The sequence below is a fragment of the Varroa destructor genome, unplaced genomic scaffold, assembly GCF_002443255.2.
Source record: "Varroa destructor unplaced genomic scaffold, Vdes_3.0 BEIS01000004.1, whole genome shotgun sequence".
Lineage (NCBI taxonomy): Eukaryota > Metazoa > Arthropoda > Arachnida > Mesostigmata > Varroidae > Varroa > Varroa destructor.
The window spans coordinates 46,537,949-46,561,839 of record NW_019211457.1 but is presented as its reverse complement, the minus strand read 5'-3'; the positions used below and the strand labels follow the sequence as shown (position 1 = coordinate 46,561,839).

At 45.0% G+C, this 23,891-nt stretch overlaps 1 protein-coding gene across 7 annotated transcripts in view; it reads right to left on the bottom strand.

Annotated features, from left to right (window-relative positions):
• Window positions 1-23,555, bottom strand: part of LOC111249989 (E3 ubiquitin-protein ligase RNF220-like) — an 81,622-nt gene extending 58,067 nt beyond the window's left edge. For 4 of the 7 annotated variants that reach the window (XM_086987822.1, XM_086987823.1, XM_086987825.1 and 1 more), the window contains exon 1: window positions 16,754-17,376. In XM_086987822.1, the coding sequence (XP_086843948.1) occupies window positions 16,754-16,876 (123 nt within the window). In that variant the 5' untranslated portion in view covers window positions 16,877-17,376. Of the gene's footprint in view, window positions 1-16,753; window positions 17,377-21,043; window positions 21,132-22,349 lie in introns of those variants that run through there. The other 3 variants (XM_022804531.2, XM_086987824.1, XM_086987826.1) reach the window with 3 other exon arrangements.
• Window positions 23,556-23,891: the final 336 nt, after the last annotated feature.

The window sequence follows — 23,891 nt, the reverse complement described above, 5'->3', positions numbered from 1 at the left end:
CGCCATTGCAAGAGATCCCTTTCAGTCTTCGTGAATCGTAGCTAGCAAGAAGCTCGCCCGATAAAAGAGACATGGCTCTGTGCGGCTTCCTTTTGGAGCTTGTGCTTCTGAAATGTAGCTCTAACTTGCTTTCCCGCATCGTTTTGCTCCTGACCCATTCTTAGACCCAGTCGTCACTCTCCGAAAACAACCTGGGTTCCTGTCCTTGTGCGACTCTTTATCCTGAAGCAAGTATACGCACCAACTACAGCTAGCCGTACTGACCGTCGCTTACGCTAAACGCTGTTCCTGGGACGCTGACGACTCATCACATTATTTAAACCTGTGCCCCTTTTTATACTTGCCATCTATGCGCCTTTTCCTGGAACGGCTTTATCTCCTTTAACCTTTGGAAGGGTCTAAGGTAAGCGCGAAGGCGAACATCGAAGCTCCTGACAAAGAGCTGCTTGTAGCTAAGAGCTTTTAATTCGGCTTTTATAGCTCATCGAGTGCTGCGGTTTGAAACGCTAGTGGCGGGGCAAGTCAAGTAGAAAAAAGGTAACAGAGGCTATACATGTAGTGTGAGCCTTCGGTAGTAGTAGCAGCAGCAGCTTTATCGTTGCTATCCCATCGCTAAGTGCTGGGGCTTTGCGGGGAGATAGCCCGTAGGCATGCAGGGGCAAAGCAACTTTGGTAAGCAGGAGCGTTTGCTAGCACTTTCCTAAGCAATTGTGACCGGCCGTAGCTGGGCGGGACAGATATAGTGGCGCAATTTGAGAGTGAGCGACTACGCTGATGCAAGATCCCTAAAGATGGCTTATTAAGCCCCGTCTATCGGATGAGTGGCGCCTCTCATGTGAGCAGTAAAGGCCGTGGCACACCCCTTGCCTTCTCTCGTTGTTGTGCCAAGCGTTCGTCGCATTAACGTAATAGCTTAGACTCATTGGGTCGCTTTCAGTGACTTACCTACAGGCATATTCAAAGACGCAACCACTTGTAGGCAATACAGAATCGTCCCGACGACAAGGCCATGGAAGCAGGCCAAAAGGGAACATCGGTTATGGTTACTTAAACAAGAAAGAGAATAGCAAACATCTTCGATGCTGGTTCAGCGCGGAGTTGGAATCGCGAGTGGAAACATTTACCAATGCGCGTCGAATAGGACTCTGTTCAAACTATTACTGATAAACGTTCCAGCCTAAGCGTTAAGCGTAATCGTTGTATAGATAGCTAATGGCCATAGTTTGGTATTCCTGCAACAGATGCCGACCGTGTTTCTCCCACACCTGGGGAAACCGCTCCGACAATGTGGAACGTACCTCATGAAGGCAATTAGGGTAATCGTAACGGTTTTCGTTTTCATCTTTCTCTGCACATGGTTGCATTATGGTGTAATTCGTACCGAACGGCGCTCAGTGATTGAGGTGTGACCTCGTTGATTGGAGTAAAAGAACTTGTTACTCATCTGTTTGGGCGAGCCGACTGACGAAATATTCAGAAACGGAATTTATGTAAGACATGTAATACAAATTTATGCAGATGTAAATCAAAATCGCCAGGTAATCTTATCGACATTTTCAAACTTCCAACAATGCACGTCCTGAGTCTTTGTTGTTGATGCCCTCGTTATTATATACTAACTATGATCTGCTGAGCTCGTTCTATATTAGCTACTTCGTGTGCCATTACTGGTTAATCAGAATATACGAGCTCTAACAAGGTGTGCAGCTTGAACTTATTTTGTCAACACTGGTTATTTACATGTTGATTTTCTCTTCGGTAAGATGTCTAACCTCAGGTCGAAGTACTTATTCCTGAGGGCCGTTTGAGGCTTCGCCGATTCCCAGTGTGTAGAACCCTCATCACTTTTACAGCTTTTGGACTTTACTATGCATTCTTCAAAAGTCTTTTTTAAGCCGTACAGACACAAAAGAACTAGATACTTACTTTGAATTTCTCCCCACTCCGCGGAACGACTTTGATAACGCGGCAGGCGGGCGGGCGGGCAAGCAAGTGTCTAGCGCAAGAGTTGCTGATCGAACGCTGGAAGTCGTTGTTTATCCTTGCCAAAATTAAGGACTTGAACTCGACTCGTCACATATGCGGGGAGCCAATGGCGATGAATTCAAGTTTAAATCAATTCCCATTTATTATATCTATTGCACGAAGTCGCCAACAAGTTGACACAATGCATGAAAAAGCGGACAGACGAACGTACAGGCAAGCATAGGACGGACATTATGGGTGACAATTGGCTACAAACAAGCGTCGTCAGTTTTTTTTCGGACGATTGGTGAATGAGAAAGAAGAACGAGGTACCGACGGTTCAATACCCAACGATTGAGCCACCGCCACATCCCACGAATCAGCAGGAAGAAAGGGAGCCGACTCGCACAAAAAAGAGGCTCCGATGAAGAACTGTCGTTGCACACTCCATACAATTGGAAGCCGTGTGGACCGTACGAGTGATCTAAACGCGCATTGTAAACTGGACAAAGCTGGAATTGTAGGTTGAACTTAATATACAAGTATATCGAGAAACTTATGGCTATAGCTGCTATTGCAAATAAATGATGCCCATAAGGAACAGAGCGAAAGGACCGCAGCGTAAATCCACAATAGCAAACTTTCAAAATAAAGTTTTCTACGATGGAGCAAGGTATGATGATTAAGTTGGCACTTTTCGTTATTTTAAGTTATTTACTTATGCCTCTACTAGGTAGTTTTGTTGATACACACACGCACACATTTTACAACCTAGTGCATGTGGTTTGTTCATAGCATTTGTGAAACAAAGAGAGAAACCTTTATACGCTACCTCAAGTGTTCGAATATGCTATGAGTTCAACATTGCAGAGAAGTTCGAAGAAGTTGAGGCAGTTTCTTTAATTTACATGAACCTCCCGGGCGTATGGTGTAAGCCTCAAACGATTCTAAATTTGACCTTTGTGTTTCTTGGGTGAACCTGCTTAATTGTGAGTAAAAAGAGCCTGCTTCCTGGAAGACGACCCTTGAGTAAAGATAGCGAGTTCACAAGAAGCAAACTTAAACCATAAGTGTTGTTTTTAACTAAGCTATTTACTGTGTAACTTCCCGTAGCACATTTGAAACCAGGCACAATGCTGCAACCAGAAAGCTGTTGGCCTTCCTAAACTTCCTCAAAGCGCGCAGCAGCACCCCAAGGGCATGATCGAGTACTACTTTAAATAGTTCAGAGGGGCTAGAGTACAAGCGAAAGGCGCAAGTAAAATCGCACATGTGCTGAGATTCTTCGTTTGTTGTAAACCCATTCCGATTTCAAAGGTTAATTTATATCTGCTTTTCCGCTTGTCTGTACTACGGGTTGCGCGGCCTTTAGCGATGCTCGAAAGGCGGTATACGCTGTTAGAAGCATTGAAGTTAGGTTTTTACTTTGACGCCAAATAATTACGGACTTTGTTAATGTATGCAATGTGATATACATTGTCACTCCTTAGTTGCCCCTAAGCCTGAGCTCTTCGGGGGCCTTTGAGACCCTCCGCCGCAGCGGCCTCACTGTACCGAGCAACGTCTGCCGGGGTTTCTGCCACTTGGTGTAAATCAGACGTAGTGAGACTCTTACCTTCAAAACAGATTTTCTGTGTTAGATCCGATGCGTATCTCGTGTTGTCCTTTGTCCAGTTTTTTGTCCTTTGTCCAGGAACTTTTTCAGCCGTTAATTCTCCACCACATATACCTTCTTATATACTGCGATTTTCTCCTTGGGAGGATACTTGCACCATTAGGCACGGTGAACTGCAGCTGAACCGACAGCTCCATGACATCCCCCGCTGCCAAGCAGTCAAGTATAAGACATCAGAACGATCATGATATATACTCATATGTTCATATATAGGTATCTTTGTATCGCCTATGAATAAGTCTGATCGAGTCGGGTTGTCGCCTTAGGACGACACTCACCAGTAGTTGTGATGTGCGATGATTATTGTTGCGGCAATGATTCGCTTGACTGATGCTCGACACTCAGTAAAAGCCCGATCAAAAAGCGTCGATTGTTTGCGATCATTGGCCTGCTTGTATCGAATGCCTTTGGCCTATCAGCCCAAGCCACTAGGCAGACGCGGACACGATGCTGCTCGTTGCTTCTTTTCTATGAGGGCGGTGTTTATGCTTTTTAACCCCCTTGGCTACGGTTTCGACTTTTGTATCGAACAACACGTTGAAACTACTTTAGGCATATAACTCGTGCTCCAATCAGCTTTTCTATCTACTGCGGCTACAACGACCGGTCAGCTATAACATTCTATGCGAAGCTGGTAGCAACAGTTTCACGGAACCCTTGTTTTTTTCTCTTTCCTTTTGACGAGGACCAAGGAGCACTATAGAGCATTCGATGGATCGTACTGTATAGAATTCATTTCTGACACTTCCAGTTCTACTTCGTAGTCTACAGTTTAGTCAACCAACCGCCTTTCATTGGACTTCAGCTACCGCCTTGGGGACAGCCGCCATGCTTAGGCTCGTCCTGCAGATGCGGTCGGCTACGGCTGTGACTATTTAGCCATATAAATGTGTTATAGTTCCACTTGGGTTGGAGAATTCAAAAGTCATTTTTCAGTGTGGTCACATGGATGCGTTCTACCGATCCAAGTCTTTGCCGGCCCCGCCCTCTGTAAAGCACTGCTCCTAATAATAAGTCCGTGTGAGTTTGTTGAGTTCAGATCAGAGCAGTTTGTGGCGAGTTCGTGATGGGGATTTCGGTCTTGCAAGCTTACTTCAATACCGGTACTCTACTATATACCATTCTGAGCTGAAGTGTGGAAGTTGAACCGGTACGAAGTCGGGTTCCGAGGGAAACTACCCTCGGCAACTACAGTGGGAGCTGCTCGTCGTTAGTGAATTTCATTGTGCCACCTTCTAACAGTAACTGGCGGCGGTCCACCGTTCATCACTGCATCTCTGAGAAAGGTAGTGGCGCATTAAATGGGACGAACCTACAGGATGGATCGAATGGCCGACAGCTTGATACCGAGCAGACGACTGTGACAACGACAAATAGATACTAATAGATGGAGATAGAAAGACGGTTGAGCCAAAATCAAAGCAACGAGCTCTCTTCTGGTTGGATTCACTTTCCGTGCGCGTATTCTCACTCGTACATCAACGGCCTGAATTCACGTCCCAGCTTTCACTTTGTATCCGAAACATTGGCCATGATGAGAAGTAAACAGTTTCGCAGACAATTACGAATGTACTAAGCGTACTTGTTAGAAATACTGCTCTTTCAGGCTAACGATTGGTCTTTGGTCGTTGTCAGTTGATGTCGTTATGGGGTGGCATTGGGTGACCCAAAAACAGACATCGGATCCTCTCGAAATGAGGGTAGCAGCGCTCCATAACGCGACTAGGAACAGCTATTGATTCGATGGATACACTCAGGTAAAACCAATACGGCTTTAACCATTATAATTAGCTATCGTTAGTAGTCACTTCATGGAAACTGTGCGTTGTTCTTTTGTATTTAAAAACAGATCCGTAAATACCAGTAACAGATGTTGATGTCAATACAGCTCAGGTCTTAAGGTCATCTTGAATGCATTGATACCCATAAGTCTTATAAATTAATTGGTTGTAGAACACAGTTCTAGCTATGTTTATCAAAAGTGTTTACCATATGTGTGCTCAGTACCAGAATCTTAACGGAAGATATTCATCTTTTGCAATTTTACCTCTCAAAATGGCAAGCTCTAGTACCTGCGACTAACCTACTATACACCTAAAACCTCTAGGCATTAAGTGCATCTCTTATATGTGCGGATGCATTCGCTTTCGCATCACGTTAGTACTCACCGACTAGGTTAGATATGTTCATTGGGCCTGGTGATGCTTATTTTCTCTTTAGTACAATATAACATGTGCCATTTTTCCCTGTGGCATTTTCATTTCCACGTCATTTTTCCCGCCGACTATTTTTTTAACTTCTTCCCCGTCTTTTTTTCCTTTAGCTTCTCTTTTTACTGTCAAAAACCTTCCCGAGGAAGCGAACGATCGTTCCCCAATAAGGGAAAATGGAAGAGTTAAAAGCCGCCGCGTGGAAGCTGCCAAATGCTGTCAGGCATACATGTCTCTCTGGGAGGCTGTGTGCGTCCTGTCGTTTCGTCCGCCAGCGTCTGAGCTGAGCTTTTAAGAGCCGTCACTGCCTTTGATGGCTAAAGGGTTCTCGCCGGGCTCTCGACCTGTAAACGATAGGACCGATAGCAAAGCTGCGCCTATTCGAGCCGAATATACAAAAGCTTGTCAGTCGGGTTCGTTTGTTCGCGGTGCTAGTGCTGCTGTTTCGGTGGCGACAGTAGCCGTGCTGGCGGCTACAGCCGATACTGCCGCTCTGAGGCATCTGAAATAGAGAAATCCTTTTGAATGCCCCGTCATAGCAAGGGGCTTAATACTAGATTCTAGGGGGTTCTTGCTAGCAAGCCACCGCTTGTCGATGGCGAGGAGCTCCCTATCTTTTCGGCGTTCGGTGCTCGTTTTGTCTGCTATGGCAGCTTCAGCTTTAAGGGCTGGCTTCTCACCACAACGGCATCAGGGTTAGAGCCTAGAGGAGTCAAAGCCTGCCTCGCCACCGTTCCTATTCCAAACCTAGTAAGCAAACCGCCTTGCCACTGCCGTTGATGCTCCATAAGGCGATGCGTGTGGCATATGGGAACGTTTGCGAACGAACCAACGAGCCTGAAGCAATCCGGAACCCCAGCGGATTGGCAAGCCGCTCGCAGTGAAATCCGAAGTAATATGTCATATTGAAACGGTTTGGTTGGCATGCCAAGTGGGTCTGTCGGTTGGACAGCCGCCGCTGCTGCTACAGTTTTCTACCCAGGTCTGTATGCCCACTTTTCACTCACCACAACGGCCAATGCTATTACTAGTACTTCTGCTACAGTTGCTTTGACTGCACCAGCAGCAATAGAAACCGTCGTGGTAGAACCGGTGGTGGTAGTTTTTACTGCTGCCGCTGCTGCTATTGTTGGTAACAGACAATCAGGTCAAGAGGCCGGCGGCTACGCAGAAAAGGAAGCAAGTTCGCCTAGGCAGCAATACAATTCAGTACACGCAGTGAAGGACGGAACTACACGTCTCCGAGGTTGTGGCAAATTCTATATTATAGAAGACTAAATTCCCTTAGGCTGAAGCGATAAGTGTAATGACATCGTTTAACAGGAGTACACGCATCGACTAGAGTAAGGCTCGGAGGAAGAGGTTACTGCTAGTAGAAGAAGTAGTTAAAGAAAAAAAATGGACTAAGATCGAACGCGGTTCGTCAGTGTAGGGGCAGCGTGCCATTATGCAAAGTGAAGTAACTGATAGTGAATGTCTGCGTGCGTACTTCTTACGACACTTAACTATTTGGAGGTGAGAAGAATAGCTTTCTCCTTACACGCGTGTTTGAGCCAATGTGCACGAAGTTAGATAACTTACTGATGGGCGGACACAAAAGACGAAATGTTGGTAAGCTTGATTAAGTATGGAGACTTTTGAGCACAATGCCTCAATTCAAGCAGAAAATAAACAGCTAACGTCGTTAAAACTTTGTTAGTAAAAATAACTACACATGTCTAATGCAATACATCTATTTTCTTAGCGTTATATCGTCTTTATTATAGAACAGGTATCAATCCTATTTAGAAACTCTGCGATCCCTAACCAAATTAGGTCCAATCGTCGTCGTGATAGCGCAATGGGTAGCGTATTTATCTACTAAACTTAGGGCAGTATCTAAGTGGTACATGTGGTAATTTAGGATTGAATCTGGGCGTAGCACATTTAAACTTTTTAAGGTAATGTTTAACAGCCCAAAAAGAGGACCAAACGTTTTCAGTTGTGCTTCCTGATCGGCTTAGTGAGTATTGTAAAATCAATTTAGTCTCTTGTGAACATCCTTTTACCAATGCGCTGTGAGCCGTTACAGACGTTTTAGCGGTCTGCGACTATGCATCTATGTTAGACGTGTAAAGCGTTTGCTATAGGCATCGAGGTCAATAGTACGTGGGTTATGCCTTAAATTTAAGCACTCGAGCAAACCAGCCGAGGCAGACTTAAAAAAATTTACCAGCTTGTTCCTAAGAAAAAAGTAACATATTTTCAACAAAAAGTAGCTAAACTTCCAACCAACTTTTTTCCTCCAAACGAATCAAGTGCTCTCTCTAATTCTCGTACGACATGCTCAGCCTTTTCTACAGGAGGTAGTCTTTTTCAGAGCCTCTGGTATTCTACCGGGGACAGTCAAGATCGCGTAGCAACAATTAACGGTGAGAGGAACGAGGGCACTTAACGTTACCCCTCAAGGCATCTCTCCGCTATCCCTTTCGAGGTTCAAATTCGAGCCTTTTTATTATCAGCGGAGGCTAATGATCTTAAAGCAACGACCGGCAGGATGGCCATTGCAAGTATTTCTCTCCGCGTCCAATCCAGTGAGATGGCGTTGCTTTACGGGAGGTCCATCGTGACGCGCACTATGAACTATGCGTCGTACGCCGCACCAGGCATTGGGTAGAAATTTTCAACACCAATTGTACTGGTTTCGGGCTCCACTCACTATGGTCGCGTCTTAGTCGTTTTGCGACACTGCCATGTTAATATCAAGGTGGCGTCCCCTTCGCGTAACTACTCATCAATTTATATATACGCACATCCCGTCTGTCGCAGTATTAACCAGACTGCTTTCCACTAGTGGCCGCCATCCCATAGTTGCAGCAAGCTGCTCGTGATTGTTGAATACGGTTATCTATTAAGTAACGTGTTGAGGCTATACCCACATGATGCCAGCCAGCCTCACGCACTCATTGCATCCGCGTGCTTACACGAACCGAAAGCCTTCACGGCCGCACTGTGGGAGAAAGCCAAAAACACAATTTGTAACGAAATCAGCCCTTCGTTCTTGTTCCTTTTTTGGTCCACTACGTGCGCGTTAAGCCCCGACCATCGTACCCCCTCTAACCGGTGCTCTTGTTAGGGTGACTTCCGTCTGCTTTTTGGTTGTCAGCTGCTTCGATCGTCGTTACAGCTACGTTGTTCCTGTTCACTTTTCCTAAGGGCGGGAGTAAGAACCACGGTCTATTTAGCGGGCACCGTCCCGCCCTCACCTTGCTCTTCGTCGCCCCAATCCAACTAGAGGATAGAAGGATTTCAGGGGGTTTGCTTGGTTTGTGTGTGGGTACGACTCGTTCTCTTGCCTGGAGACTCATTCTGCTCCAGCATGACAACCAAGACCGAAGTTCTTGGCAAAACTGGTCACCAAGAGAAAGTCTCGGGTCGATCCATTTCTACTACCATTGTACCCTATATGTAGAATAGTGGCGGTTACTGTTTTTTTTTTTTGGTGAGGAAGCTGCACTTGGAGCTATGTGGTAAAGGCCGACTGAACGAGGTAGTGACAGATCGGTAGAGGCAGTAGTAATGTTCAAGAGCACACGGAAACGAAGCCGGGGTGCGCTCAGACAGCTGTCGGACGCAGCCGTTGTATTGTCCAGCGCCCGTCAATTGGGCAGGTCCTCTCTTGCCAACAACTCACTTGCTTTAATGTGCGAATAGACGTTACGAAGTTGTTTGGTGACTCTGCGGTAGACCTACCGAACAGCAGCGAAGCAAGCAATACGAGCAGAGCAGAACAGAAAACAGTTTCCACATGTAAAATCTTTCTCCATTGCGTAGCGTCACCTAGCGACAAAGAACGCCTTTAGTTAAACGGAACGAAATTGGCGGGTTTCTCAAGAATGGTTCCAAAGTCAGAGACAAAGGTTTTCATGGAGTAACTAAGTGACTCCTGCAAAATACGCTCTTTCGGAAGCAAACAAGTCTCATCATCAAAGACAGATAAAATCATATTTAGTGTAAGTGTCTCTATTTAAATAACGTCAAATACGTAGCTTGCCTCAACGCAGTCGCGGCGTCCTGTTCCGTGAGAACCCGAAAGGACATTGCAAAAGGTGCGATGTATTAGTCCTTACTAGTTCACATACCTGCACCATAGAAATCCGTAAACGTAATACGCACATATATAATTAATGTTTGCAATAGCCTCAAAGTAAGTTTGCCGCTGTTCCACTTATGAAATTCCAGCGACTAATATTTATGCAACATCATTCTGGCCGCTGGTAATCTTGGTTATATGAAGCGCTTTCAGCTGTCTCTATTTACGTCGTTTTCCAGCACTCGAAAAGATCCCCAACCGCAAAAAAGTCGTGTGGGATGACTTTGTAATATGTGGACTAGCTAGAAGGGCGAGATCGCTTTTTTCCACCTTCGCCAGCAACCCGATTAAACCCAACTGTGTACCCTTCGCAGCTTTATTAAAAACTATTAACTGCTAATGAGGTAAAAAACGAGTAGGAATCTTATCTGAGGGTCAGGTGTTATCGATGACGGCTTGGCACGAAGACGGAGCTCTGTATTTTGAATAAAAGTGGAAAGCTCCGTAATCGACAACTTTACGGTTCCAATATCTTGCGCGGCCAGTGCTTGAGGGAAGTATTAAACGGTCAAATAATCTGCTCCACCGAACTGCCCTCTGGACATTACACGGTCACTTAATGCCACTTTGGCCGAACATGGACCGCATTTTCTCAGACAGGACAGATTTGGCCAAAAGGGCACTGGAAATTTTTGGGTTGGAGAATTGTAGTATATAATAATGTTATCTAAACACATTTCTTCTCAAATGTTTTGAACAATTATTTAGTTTTGTGATACTTGATAGTGCAATTGAGAAATCAAGTCCTCCAGTAACATAGAGAGTTCTCCCGAAGCGACCGGGCATATGAAGTTCTCAACAAAAGTTTCGGCCCTAACGACGTGAAAAATATTGCCAGAGCTTGTCTAGAGCACGGGGCAAGCAATTTTCGTTCGGTCCACCGGCCGTTACGGCATTCTTAAACATGCGTAAATTTTTAAAGCCAAACTTCGAACCTAAGACCTTCTGTGTACGCACACCTGTGGACGATATATCAATGAGGTTAGTCACTGTTAAAACACGTAAGTATTGATTTACGTATGTATGTTAACTTCTGCTTCAGACAGTTCATCACAAGAACGCCGTGATTTTCCGCATGTTTAAGACACGATTCCGCCCAAATCTGTCCAGTAAAGTTTCGGAACTTGTTGCAAGCTCGGTGCACTTGCCCAGTTATTAAGAGATCGCGTACTGCATAAATGCTGAATGGTGAAGTCGTATGCTTACCTCAGCTGCACTGTTTCTGCCTTCGACAAAGCCATCCAGATCAGTCTACTTGCATATTTCTAACGTAGCCAAAGCATTACGACGTAAAACGACGAAAGTTTTTCATTCGCGCCGCTGAAGACGTGAAGTTTTTGGATCGTTACACCTTCCAACAGCGCTTGATAACGCGGCTCGAGTTAGGGGTCGGATTGTTAACCTTTTTTTTAGGTTTTTCTGAAGTCCCTTATTTCAGACAATGCGCTTTTGTGGCATGTGACCTTGGGCTTCAGTACAAAAAGAGACAGAAGCCCAGGGGGATCGAGGAGACTAGCCTAGCGAGTATAAGAGCGTTTATTTTAATCTAGTGCCCCAAGGAAAACTGAATACATTTTTTTCACCATCTCAAATGATTTTGAGAAGCTTCGTTGTGCTATGAGACAGGGCAAACGGAGCCGCTCACTTCGACCAGTCCTATGGAGCAGCTACGCTCCTGAATTGCAACCACGTTTCAATTTTCATTTTCGTATAATACGAACGGGCTAGATACACTATTTCTGGCTGGGTTGAACTATTTCTGGGCTGTTTTTCTTCCAGAAACCAAACAGTCCATGTACAAGCGTTTCGACAAGGTCTTCACAGGACGTCTCTGAAATTCGGCCTACTTCCGCATTACCGATCGGTTGTCTCGATGTATTTATAAATTGGTATCCCATAGGAAGCTGGATTTCTCCAAAGGTATGTGAAGCTTTGTGCTGCACTGCCCACTGAAAATTTGGCTAAGGGAATTTTGGAACTCGCAGTTACATTGTCTTTAGCCTTCCTTCTACCCGTCACAGTTCCGTAACAGATTTCAACGTGTTTCCAAAGCCGGAAATCTTCCGAAGATGCTGTGCTAGAACAGCTACGCCGGTAGTATGGCCGCAAGATTTTTTGTAAGTTACCTTGGAAAAAGACGACGAATCAGCAATGAAGCTCTTTGGAACCTTTACTTGAAAGAGCATAGCTGTTATTCTCGATTGATGATGTCCGATCAAAGTTTCCGTAAAAGCCATAGATGCACCCTGACACCTTAATTATTTGTATTTGATCCGGTAGCTGCCTGTCGTGTATTTTCTGATGGATCCGAATTTCGATGCTCATTCTGTGCGCAATATACTTACTTACCGTGTGTTTACCAACTCAGTGTCCCATTACTTGAGCAATTTCTTAGCTAAATTTAAGAATCATTTGAAACCCCGTAGTAACCTTCGAACTACCTGCATGATCTTGATCCGATGCAGATCCATAGAATAAAATTATGGCGCGTTCGCCGTGCGAAACGGTAAGCAGTACTCAGCTAACGTATCCATCAAGCTTGGCAATTTTTTCAAGAGCCTTTAGCGAACAGGTCGCATCTAGGTTGTTTTCTATTACTATATTAATAATGATGTCAGTTCATCTAGTTTGTGCTATGCCTAGAGTATACTGTAGTACTGACGCCCTAGTAGTCATCGAAATACGCCATAATGGTAGGTACAAACCATTTACGGAAAATAACATCGAAGTCGCATTTGGTCCAGATTGCTTCAGTTATTACAAAGCTACTAGTCATCATACATAAACATTCATTAGTACTTACGTATATGTTTAGTCTGCTATAAATAGTTAATCATCATATCTCTTTCTCACAGCAGTAGTATTTTTCATCGCACGCTTTATCAGCTTTGTCCTACGACAAGGACATAATTATCGCAAACGCCTTGAAGGATTCCACATTCGACTCGAATTTCAATGGGTGGGCTTTCAACCGGTAGAAGAGAGCGCTAGTCGTTACTAGGCCATCGGCCGGTAAAGAGCCTGTTGCCCGCTCAGGCGAAAAATCTGCTCTTGTCCTGTCGAATATATCTGGCTAACTTCTTTGCCACGAGAGTCGGCCACCCACCACCGAATTGCAGTCAACGATGATTAGGGTAACTGCTACTGTTGTCTAAAACTGAGGAATACAACGGCTACAATGACACCAAGCTATGACATTGGACACGTGAAGCCGAAGTCGACTCTTCTGCTGGCCGACAAGAAGGACCACGAATCCAGTCGTGTGTAGACTCAAAGAGGGATACATTCAATGTGTGCGTGTGTATAAGTTAATACACATACAGAAAGATAGTCATATACACACTTCCCGCAGCAACAATACATACTAGAGACGTATCCCAAACAGTCACTCAGCACTCGGCAATTATCTAACAGATCGCCGCCAGTTGGAGAGAGTGCACGGTGCACAGCGCTAAGCACAAGGCACACCGCGCTTTAAAGGACTCGTGCGCGAATACGAGAAGCCATGGGAAAGCCTGCTATCCGTGGACAAGCACACGATGTCAGCAACCAATGCGATGGGAAGCTACCTCCAGAAGCAAACTGGCGCAGGACGTTTTTGCTTTAACACGTGTCTCGATTGACTGGTCGTTCGGTGTCTGGCGACCCGCCCATGGCCGCCACCCGCGACTCTTCAAATAGGGCAACGCGTCCTGCAGCTGAAAACTGGGGCGGAGAACGTCTCCAGACAGTTGTAATAGTTCACAAAGCACCAGTAGCATAGTTGTGTATTGAGCAAGAAAGTAACGTTCGAGGAAATATATGCGTCCGTGAGCCTGGATCTGTGTATCTAGCCCAGCCTATAAGAGCCTTCACAGCAAAGGAATAAGCGTCAATTTAAGCTCTGGGATGGATAAGCTCGGGGATTACGGAGGGCCAACAGCCAGCAAGACAAAGGAAACGGGTTCTTCTTTAGGGGGTCCGGCCCGTTCAGTCGCCGACGCTGATCGCCATCGCAGAGAAATCTGCAAGAGGCACTGTTGGAAGGGTTAACAAGGCTAAAGCAATAACACCGGTGCGTTGGTTTGAATTGGCCTTCGTGCGCGGTGCAGGTTCATAATAAATGACACTATTAGCTACAATCACGAGTGTAGGTGTCTGTGGGATGGGTGCCCCGCTTTTCAGTTCTGTTAGCGGCTTGTGTAGCGCTAACTTGGGATTCCTCTACTTGGTCCGATCGAAAGAGTGCAAGCAGGCACAGAATCAACGATACAACCGTAGCGAGGTGATTAGTAATTGGACGGATAGGGAATAAATTGGGTGGGATGAGCTAAGTGAGATTTTGGCGCATATGTACACGCATCTATATGGGGAGCCAAAGACAAAGATGGCCGAACGGGGTTAAGGGTAAAGAAGCTCTGTGAAGACAAATGTGCATGCATTCAGGATGTGAAGTATACAGCGAAAGATGATGCCAAACGTTTAGCGTGTTGTTGAAAATGTTATAATACACTTTTCTAACTTTGCTTCTCAATCTAGGAATATTCGAAATATTTGGCTAGCAGGCCCAAAAATTAATTAGGATATTAGTACAAAAGCTTTTGCGAGAAATACAATTCAGTAAGGGTTTAACAAATCACTAGTCCGTTGTTCTCTGAGTGAAGTAGGACATGTCCTTTACCATATGCGACTAATGTCATGCCTCCTGGTAGTCAATTAAGGAAAGAACAAACACTGGTATATTGTCACAACACAATATATCAAGCGGTAATAGTACGAAACAATGCAGAAGGACAAATAGAAGTAAAAACTAACCAATATACCATGATCTATTATAAATGGATAGGGCGTTTACTGAGCTTCAAGAAAGTGTTTGAGCTACAGGTAAAATGCAATGGATATGTTGCAAACGCGTAACTAAATAATCGGAAATTTATACGCCAAACTATTGCACAGATTTGTATGCAGGTGCTCACGGATCCTAATTAGAATCAGACGGCTTTGCATTGAAACGCTGTGAACTTAGGAGCATAGGAACTTCAACTATAACTTACCCAACCGTTTCTGGTGATAAGTTTGTATATTGTTAAAAGCACAAAAAATTGATGGCTTCAATAGGCTTAGTGAGCATTAAGATACAGTACTATCGAGATCGATGTGCAGATGAAAAGTGCCCTCAAATCAGTTACTTTGGGCAAAAAAATCTATCCAAAAACAGCAAAGCCTATCGGCTCGTTAATTGAGCAATACATAGTGAAATAACAATCAATGATCTCATAGTAAACAACATGTTACCATAAGGTGGTGAGTTTAGGTGTCGTCCACACTAAAATTATGCGTACACCGCTATTTCAGTCCTTTCACCTGATGGGCGGCGTTAAGGAAGGTTTTTGACGCTTTTGTTACAGATTCTTGTTCTGTGTATTGCCTTTGTAGGGGGTGTGGGCGCACGTCTGTGTGACCGCTTAATTATACGACAGGCCGAGGATCGAAGCTGCGTGGTATAACGTAGCGTAGAATCGACAAGCTAGTTGGTTAAGGAGCTTAAGGATACGACAGCGCGGAATGACAGTCAGCCAGATAGCCGTTACTCTCACGCCCCGCTTACCGGTAAGCTGATCCTTTTACAACCGCGCGACAGCGACGAAATGCTAGTACAAGCTATGGCGACAAGATGAGGCAAGCCGACTCTGGCGGGAACTGGATTTTACGCCGGATTTGAGTTTGAAGAAATTCTGAAGCCCACATTTTAGCTAACTTGCCATCTCGCTCGCGGCCTGGGGTAGGTATATCATTGTTATTACTGTCGAACGAACGGAGGGAGTTGTCAGGAAGAACATGTGCGAACGCGAGGGAGCAATAATATTTAAACGCCTCACTGGGTCCTTTACACGGCTACAACATTGTGTAGTAACTACGCAAGGTCGAGATGGAGCGCCAGTAGAAGTACATCGAAAATTAGTCACGACATCTAATAAGGTCGAATTCGAAAGCAAACGAAGATCGACAGTACATAACGCAGTAAATGTTCTTCAGATAGAAAGAAATTTCGGTTTTTTTTTGTAGAGCAACGTTTAGGCTAGGGAAGCCTATAGGTTAATGCAATTAGAGCTGTGTTAATTTGAAGTATGTCGTTAAAGACGTTGAGGCTGGTTACGTCGGACATAGCGTTGACGTATGTGTCTAGACGTATGAGGTATGCGTGACGTATGAGGCTAGACAATTCCAACAAATACGAAAACTTATCCTAAATAACCCAGGGCGTCGTAGGTTGAATTCCGTTTAGTCGTTTGATAAGGATTGAAGGTCCCTGCGTCTCCTTTGTACTAACGTACGTATAGGTCATTATTTATGTAATGTTGTTTTATTTTAGATATACCAGACATTTTGTCTAATCACTACGCCAGTGATATATGATAATAATAATCGAGACTTGGCTGAACGTTGAATGGTTTAACTAGTAATAATAATCAAGCCTGAAAGGTAGGCAGCAAGGGTCTATCTGATTTGCCATCGAAACGCCAACAATAATAACCTTAATCACTTCCTGATCGACTGAGACGGTTGTTTTCCCATTTTTATAGGTTGTCTCTATTAGCTTGTCGATATTTTCAGGCTGCATCGTTGGGTCTGATACATCCCCAGTTGCATCGGGCGGGTAGCGACAGTCGTGGCGTCCCTGCTTTCGCAAAATGGGGTCCATCCACAAGTTGCTTCTTGCACACGATGCGGAACCTGTCTCTTCTTTAAGCGTAAGATACTAAAGGAATAAGGTGATAGCTACATACATACCCGGGTGTTATAAAGGACTGCTAAACGATGTAACAGCCGACACCTAGCACGCAGCTTCACCTTGGCATAGGTCGCTGCCAGGTCTCCGATTGCTTGATCGCATTGTGCCCTCGCGATTATCATAGCGAGTTATCGACTTCGACTCTTTGCTTCACACCTTGTACATCGTCCCAAGTAGGTGCATATAGCAGTACACTGTTCAACAGTAGCGTTTCACAACAATTGTATCTGAGCGAATTGGAGATCGTTCATTATTGGCGACATCGTCGCCGCGACTACTTCCACTGGAACTCGTACCGCCAAAGTGTGCTCCGATACCCCCTGATCGGAGTGGTAATATTAGCAGCCTTACGTGGGTTGCGACCGTGTAACAGAAGCTGTTAATACGAAGAATGGATAGCCGGTTGTGGGTCTGCGAGCGCCGAGCACAACTATCAGTGTAATCTACACAGTTTCTCGCTTGCTCCCTTACACACACATATACATAGACACCCAAAGACATAGTCACATAGTCACTCATGGACTCACATGCAGCCGTACCACATTGAGAAAACAGCCCACGGACCCCCCGAACCAGCAGCAGCGGCGGCAAAGTGCGCACGAAGTAGATGAGGTCCGCACGCTGACACGGGAGAGTGACATCTTTACAACGTCTTACTGAGTTATTGCGTTTTCACAGATGCTCATACTACTACTGCGCGGTATTACCGTTCGTCGCTGTTGTTACCGCTTTTACAGCGGCGACAAGACCGTACTCTTCTCGGCCGCCTAGCTGCTCTTGGGCCTAGTACGCTACTTTCAGGTATTGCAAAGCGACTGATCCGTTCGCGCACTTACAAAGACTGCCAGCTACATATGTAGCTATTATCTACTGGCCTCGTATGTGAGAATTAGTAGCAATAGAATTCGATGCGATTGTTATAATAATGATGACAACGACAAACAGCGCCAATTCCTTTGTGTTCCTTGATCAACGTGTCATGAAGGCCAGTGGAAGATGTTTTAATATGAATGTGGGGATTCCATTGTTTGATTAAGGAACTTGTGGTTTATATTAGAACGTTTAAAATACGCAACGAGAGAAGACAAGGTTTGTGCCAACAGAACGCTTAAAACAACATTTTAGCTTGTAGTAGATTTTTTTTAATAGATAGAGGCTGATCACAGTTAGCTTGTGTAGAGCGCAGTGCAATGTCTTAAAAAATTTCCGATTATAGATTTGGGCTTCTGGACATTTTGTAGCGCGTTGTTTTAAGTATGCATCTGCAAGTATCGTTACAAAATGCCACGAACGAGCTCCGTAGACAGAATCGTATGGAATACACACGATTCTATCTACGGAACTGCACAATATCTACGCGCAGCTTAATTATCCGTTCAAAATAATTACATGCTACGATCTCATGTTGTGCGCATTTAAGGCACCTGTCAACCTAGGAACAAGGTTTATTTCTGTCGAGATGAGTAAGCACTGAAAAATCGCTTTTGTAAACTGCTTAGAGCCTTTGTCGCGCCGAGTCCTGATTATTAAATTGCACATTTCTGCATTGTGCTAACTCAGTCACCTAAAATCCCTATTTTTTCAGTATAGGATTACACCATGTTCCCTAATATATCTTTCATTGCATTTCTAGCAAGATACTGTTCGTGTTGAAGGGTGGTATTACCGTGCGCATAGGACTACTCTGTCTGTGCATCAGTGGCCGTTAGTAGCACAAGAACCTTAACAGCGGCCCGTTCACCGATATTAGTTACATCTCGTTGTACATATATTAAGTACAACATAGACTGCTACAGACCAGCCTCTACTAAGGCTGTCGCCTGTCGTATGCCTGCCGTCGATTCGTACACCCCCCCCCCCCAATCTTTCTTCCTTTCTTTCTATTAGCATATAAATTATCTCGTTTTAGTTACAGGCACAATGTTTCGCCCACTAAGGACAACTAAGCAAAGCCCTTTTGCTTGTTGCGGCTCGAGACTGGCTGACGCGCATACTGAACGGCCCAATTTACAAAGCGCAGATCATCGCCGACGGACGATGCTACGAGTGTTAGCGTCCCGTCCACGGATGCAGACTCCTGTTGGCGCCTATTTTGCAACAATACCTTAGTAGCGGCCTTAAAGCAATCGTAGGAAAAGGGCCCGCTCCGATAGTCCTCTTTGCTTCGAGAGTTCTTTTCTTTATAATCGTTGATGATGGCGATATGTCCTCCTCGGCGAGGTTGATGACGAGACGAAAACACCGATGGTGATGATCAAAGTAATAGCAGTAATGTTCGCAAAAGCAACAGTGGCAGCGACGGTATGGTTGTAAAACTTGTCCACATTACAGCCCTCTAATACCCCCGTCAGTACCTCGGTGTTTGCTGCTCGTATGCCCGTCCCGCCATTCTTATTCTGCTTGTTCGTGGCAGAAGAGATCGGTCTGCACGGGGCGAAAGGCGTCACCGGATCAATGTCAAAGCTTGTTCCCCGTCCGATAACTTAATCGTCGTCAACGAGCTGAGCTTAGCGATTCGTCCGGTGGTTTCATGCGTTCAAAACGTCAATCAGCCAATATCGACACTGATGTAATCGCTATTGCCGGTAGTACTTCTACTGGTACTTTACAGGCAAAGGAACTACTCTAGTCCTTTGTTCTTTTTTGGCGTCACTGTTCTTCTTAATAAACTATTTCAATTCACATGATTCTACAGGTTATTTGCGTGTAACTTTTTCTTTTTTTCCTTCTTTTTATATATTTTTTTTAATTTCGAAGTATCTTTTGTTGTTTTTCCCGAGTCTTAAGCACATGGGCAACATTTAAGTTCTAGCGGTCTTTGAATGACCCACCTAAGCAGGCTAACTAAATGTCAAAGCAGGTCGAGTCTTCACTGGTCGCGTTTTGTCAAAATTCTCCTTTCTTTCTAAGGATGACAGGTTTTGACGAGTCCTGGTCGAAATAAATTATATAGGTACTTGACCTTCAACTGGTCAAAAGAGTTTATCGTCGCGCAAAGGTGATTCTCAAGGAAGTAGAATGTTAATACCTCTCAGCATCCTTCCACACTCACCTAGTCTTATATGACTCTGAACGCCTAAAGCTAAGATGACTCGTAAAGCAATGCCCGTCAATCAATTGATTGTTCGCGTGCTACGTATCGAATCAACATTAACTCTTTGACCTTCGGTCAATGAGATCCTCTGCAATCGATTACACGTCGTTGCGCTTCAGGTAACGAGTGTCCTCAGGCCAGCTACATCCGGTCGCGTGTCAAGCATAGACACCGAAGTCTACTGCAGCGTTAGTTTCGCCGTATATGATTGACGGTGAAGAATGGCGAGCACTGTTTATATTCATTCGGCATATATATACAATCCAAAATAATATTAAAAGCCAGCTGTAGATTGAAGCTACAGAAAGCTAACAATTCAGCTCGTACCATGATGACATATCGGAGCGTCCTCGATAGGGTGTCTTCGTGCCCATCTCGCATAGCAGTGCCGGCCGAGAACTTCCACGGATGAGCTTTTTGCGCCTCTTGGTCGGCTGACAATATAGTGCCGGTAGCGGTTAGTACAAAGAATGGTGGAAGGGCGTCATGTTCTCCTCGCTGTGACAACGCCCTCTTTGAGTGTGACTAATCTGTCTGTCTGCATGTATGTCCTGAACTTGGTCTTGTTCTCTATATCTTTTGGTTAGGACATGCGTCTTGGATGAGCAGGCGTGAAATCTCCTCCCTCAATATACATACAACATATAAACATAGCCACCAGCAACAGTAATACAGGCGGCATCGTCGGCGTCTGTACGACAGAGAAGTGCTTCGCAGGAAAGGGAACAACCATGAAAGCGATATAGGCTCTCTCGAGCCATAAGGCCGGCTATAAGTGTTCACCGCAACTGCACGAAACACAGCAGCCGCCATTACTTCGTCGCACAGGCATGGATCAATTCTGTATGGTAACAGCTAACACTAAGGTGGTTGTGAAGTCACCTCCATTCGTCTCATATAAAGAAGGGACACTGCAGGTTTATAGTAAACGACGGCGGCGGGAGGTTGATCCGAGGATCACTCCTCCAAGAGCATTATTATGATTCGCGTATGTAGTACCTGCCCTTCCGCTCTCCGACTAACGTGTTTTGCTTCCGTCCCAGTTAAAGCAAGACTTCATAGAGAGGCACAGTACGCCAGGTCATGGATCTAATAATCGTCGGAACTTTCTAGATTTGTCAACAGATCGGATATCTTCCTATGATATGAGCTGAGTTTTTTTGGAACAAAAGCTATAAGTACAGCATCTACGTACTGTGTGATCCGTTAACCGATGCGAGAGTTGTCGGACATCGAGCATCGCCATGCACCGTCGTAATACCAGACAGGACCTATTTGTGATACTTAGGATCAAAACAAAATCAGGCATACATTTTAAGGGCAAGCAAATTATTTGTATTTTGAATATATTTCTATGACACTCAAGCATCTATGTTACTGTTATGTAAACAGATGTTTACAACATAATCAGTACAAGGGTAATCTTCAGAAAAGCGACGACGCCTCTATTTTGTATTTGATAAAATGGAATATCTATAAAATCATATTTTAATATATGTACAAGAATCGTCAAGCTTCTTCAGACGTTAATGTGAGAAATTCAAAGGTTCATCATACGTCCTTAACCAACTGCTTATGTAAAATTCATAGTTGTATGTTCTCTAAGAGCCTCAAGCTCCGTTTCGAACTGCGACATAAGTTCATAGAAAGTCCATTCCAAACTAGTTTTTTTTTTGCAAGCAAATGATTGGGTAAGTACATTCAACACTCGTTTAAAGTTGATTTTTGTCTGTAACGGTAGCCTACTACAAGAGGGCGTTCATTAACGGATGCGCGAGATTCGAAAACTCTCAAATGTTTCCGCCGCGTGCTACGGGATGTTCCGATACCGCGATAAAAAAAGGCAAAACAAAGATAGCAAAGTACCACCAATTTTCCGAATCAAGTTGTAGCGTACCATAATAGATTGTTCTTATTTTTATACTGGACGGATGTTTATAATTTCGCTATAATTGTTACGTGGCATAAAAGACTAACTGTCGTTATGCAAATATAAACAGACAGGATAAGCTTTACGCTGTACATGAATTTCAATTGCCTCTGTCGTTAGTAGACATGTCTCTGTATACCGGAAAAAAATCAACTGATTGGACTCAGTGTGTCCTTTTTTTTACTTCAGGAATTCATCATTAGCATAGTGAGGCTTCATCCGAAGTAAAGCTATCCTTGCTGTCGTAAGAGTATTTTTTTGAGATAAAAAATAAACGAGTTCCAACATAAGTGTAATGTCGGATACAGAATTAATGCGATTCTACGTAAATATATTTTTTACACTTACTATTTATTCCCGTAATTGTAAGCGTATGGATCTATGATTGTTCTTCATATAAATAGATAGCTAGACCATTTATAGAACAGCAAAGTACTCTAGTTACAAGCCTGTGAAAAGGCATAAGTATTTATAAAAAGCAGTACAAGTCTTCATGCCTATCTGATTTGCTTCATGCCGCAAATTCTATAAAAAAATACCTGCATAAAATAAACTTAAGTTGAGAACTTACCAATGCTGTGATAGAACGGTCCATTGCATGCATATGGACTGCAGCCTCGTTTTAAGCGACGAACGTGAAAAGTTTGTAAGTTCCACTAAAGTTCACTACTGTTGTCCAGCTATTCTCAAATGAAATAAGTTAGAACACGCCGGTTTGGGCTCGTATTGCCAGCTATTCGTGCATAGCATGTGCTTTATTGTTGTTACAGGCGCGTTGAAGGGTTAGTCGCAAAACTTGCAATTCGCAATTTACCAAACTTGCGGTCAGCTTATTATGTTAGGTCAGGTTATTTCTGGCTAGGTTTAGCCAATAGTCGACATAACACAAAGTCTTGCAGCGAGATCAGGGGCATTAAATACACTTAACTTAGTAATAAACAGGTACAGCAGTAGCATAAGGTCCAGGCGCCCAGACTGTAGACGTCAACTCGACAGGCAGACCAGCCCACCTATAGCAAACTCGTCCTTCATACCGCTCTTTGAGTCGGCCGGCCTCCGAGTTGCTTGACTTAGGCACTGGCCTCTTTGGGGGCCCAGCGGCGGCGGCCACTGCTGCTCCTGGTTGTAGCGGCAGCAAGGCAGTTGAGGGTTGCCGCTTAGTTAATGACGATAGAAGTCGCCTTTTTCGTCGCAGCGTGGTCTCCCAAGCTATCCAAGTCTTTAGTACGCTAGCTGATTCGCATGCTCATTGGAAAGCCAGGCTGACTGGAAGCAGGAGGGCCCTGAAGCCCCAGGGCGTCGCAAAGCGTGCAGCCACAGGCAATCACTAGCAGCCATAGAACACCACCGGGTAAGAGAGTCTCTCGGCCCCGCCACGACAACACGCGGGGAATAAGGGGATTGGGGTAGCGTAATGCGGCGGAACGGGGCGAAAGAACCGACAGGGAGTCTCCGGCTTCTGCCGCCGCTTACAGTAGCACCGCCACGAGCACCAGGGAGTAGAGAGGGGACTCTATCCGGGAGAGCATAAACATCCCTCTCAAAGCTTCACTCGCACACTTACGACGAAGCGGACGACGTCACCGCCAGCGACCCGTGCTGACCTCCGCGGTATTCACTACCGCTACGCTGCCGACTGCAACCAGCAGCGGCAGCCAACACTACAGCCATCGCCACCAACATCGTCGCTGCCGCCGCCGCTGCAAACGCCGCTGTCGTCACCGTTTGTACAACGGCTGTAGGAGCGGGACTCACATCCTTCTTCGTCCTAGAGCTGGCACGCCAGCGCCTTTTTTCTCTCTATATCATTGAGCCATAGCAGAGCAACGCAGCTATGATGCGACCATCAACATCACTACCTATACCAACACCCTACGTTCAGCTTGTTTCTCGGCTTTGGTAGAGACTATAGTGTTCTGTGCGGTACAGCACTGTACCGTGGCCGGAATGTGGCAAGTCTTTGGCGGGAGCCTGCACACATTTGCAAGTAGTGCTGTCGCCACCTTAAGCTCAGGCCGATTCGGGCTGTTCCTTGCCGACTCATCTGGATGCTTGTGCAAATGGTTGACCGTGTAATGATCATAACGCATGGTAGCTGTGTGGGCACGAGCTA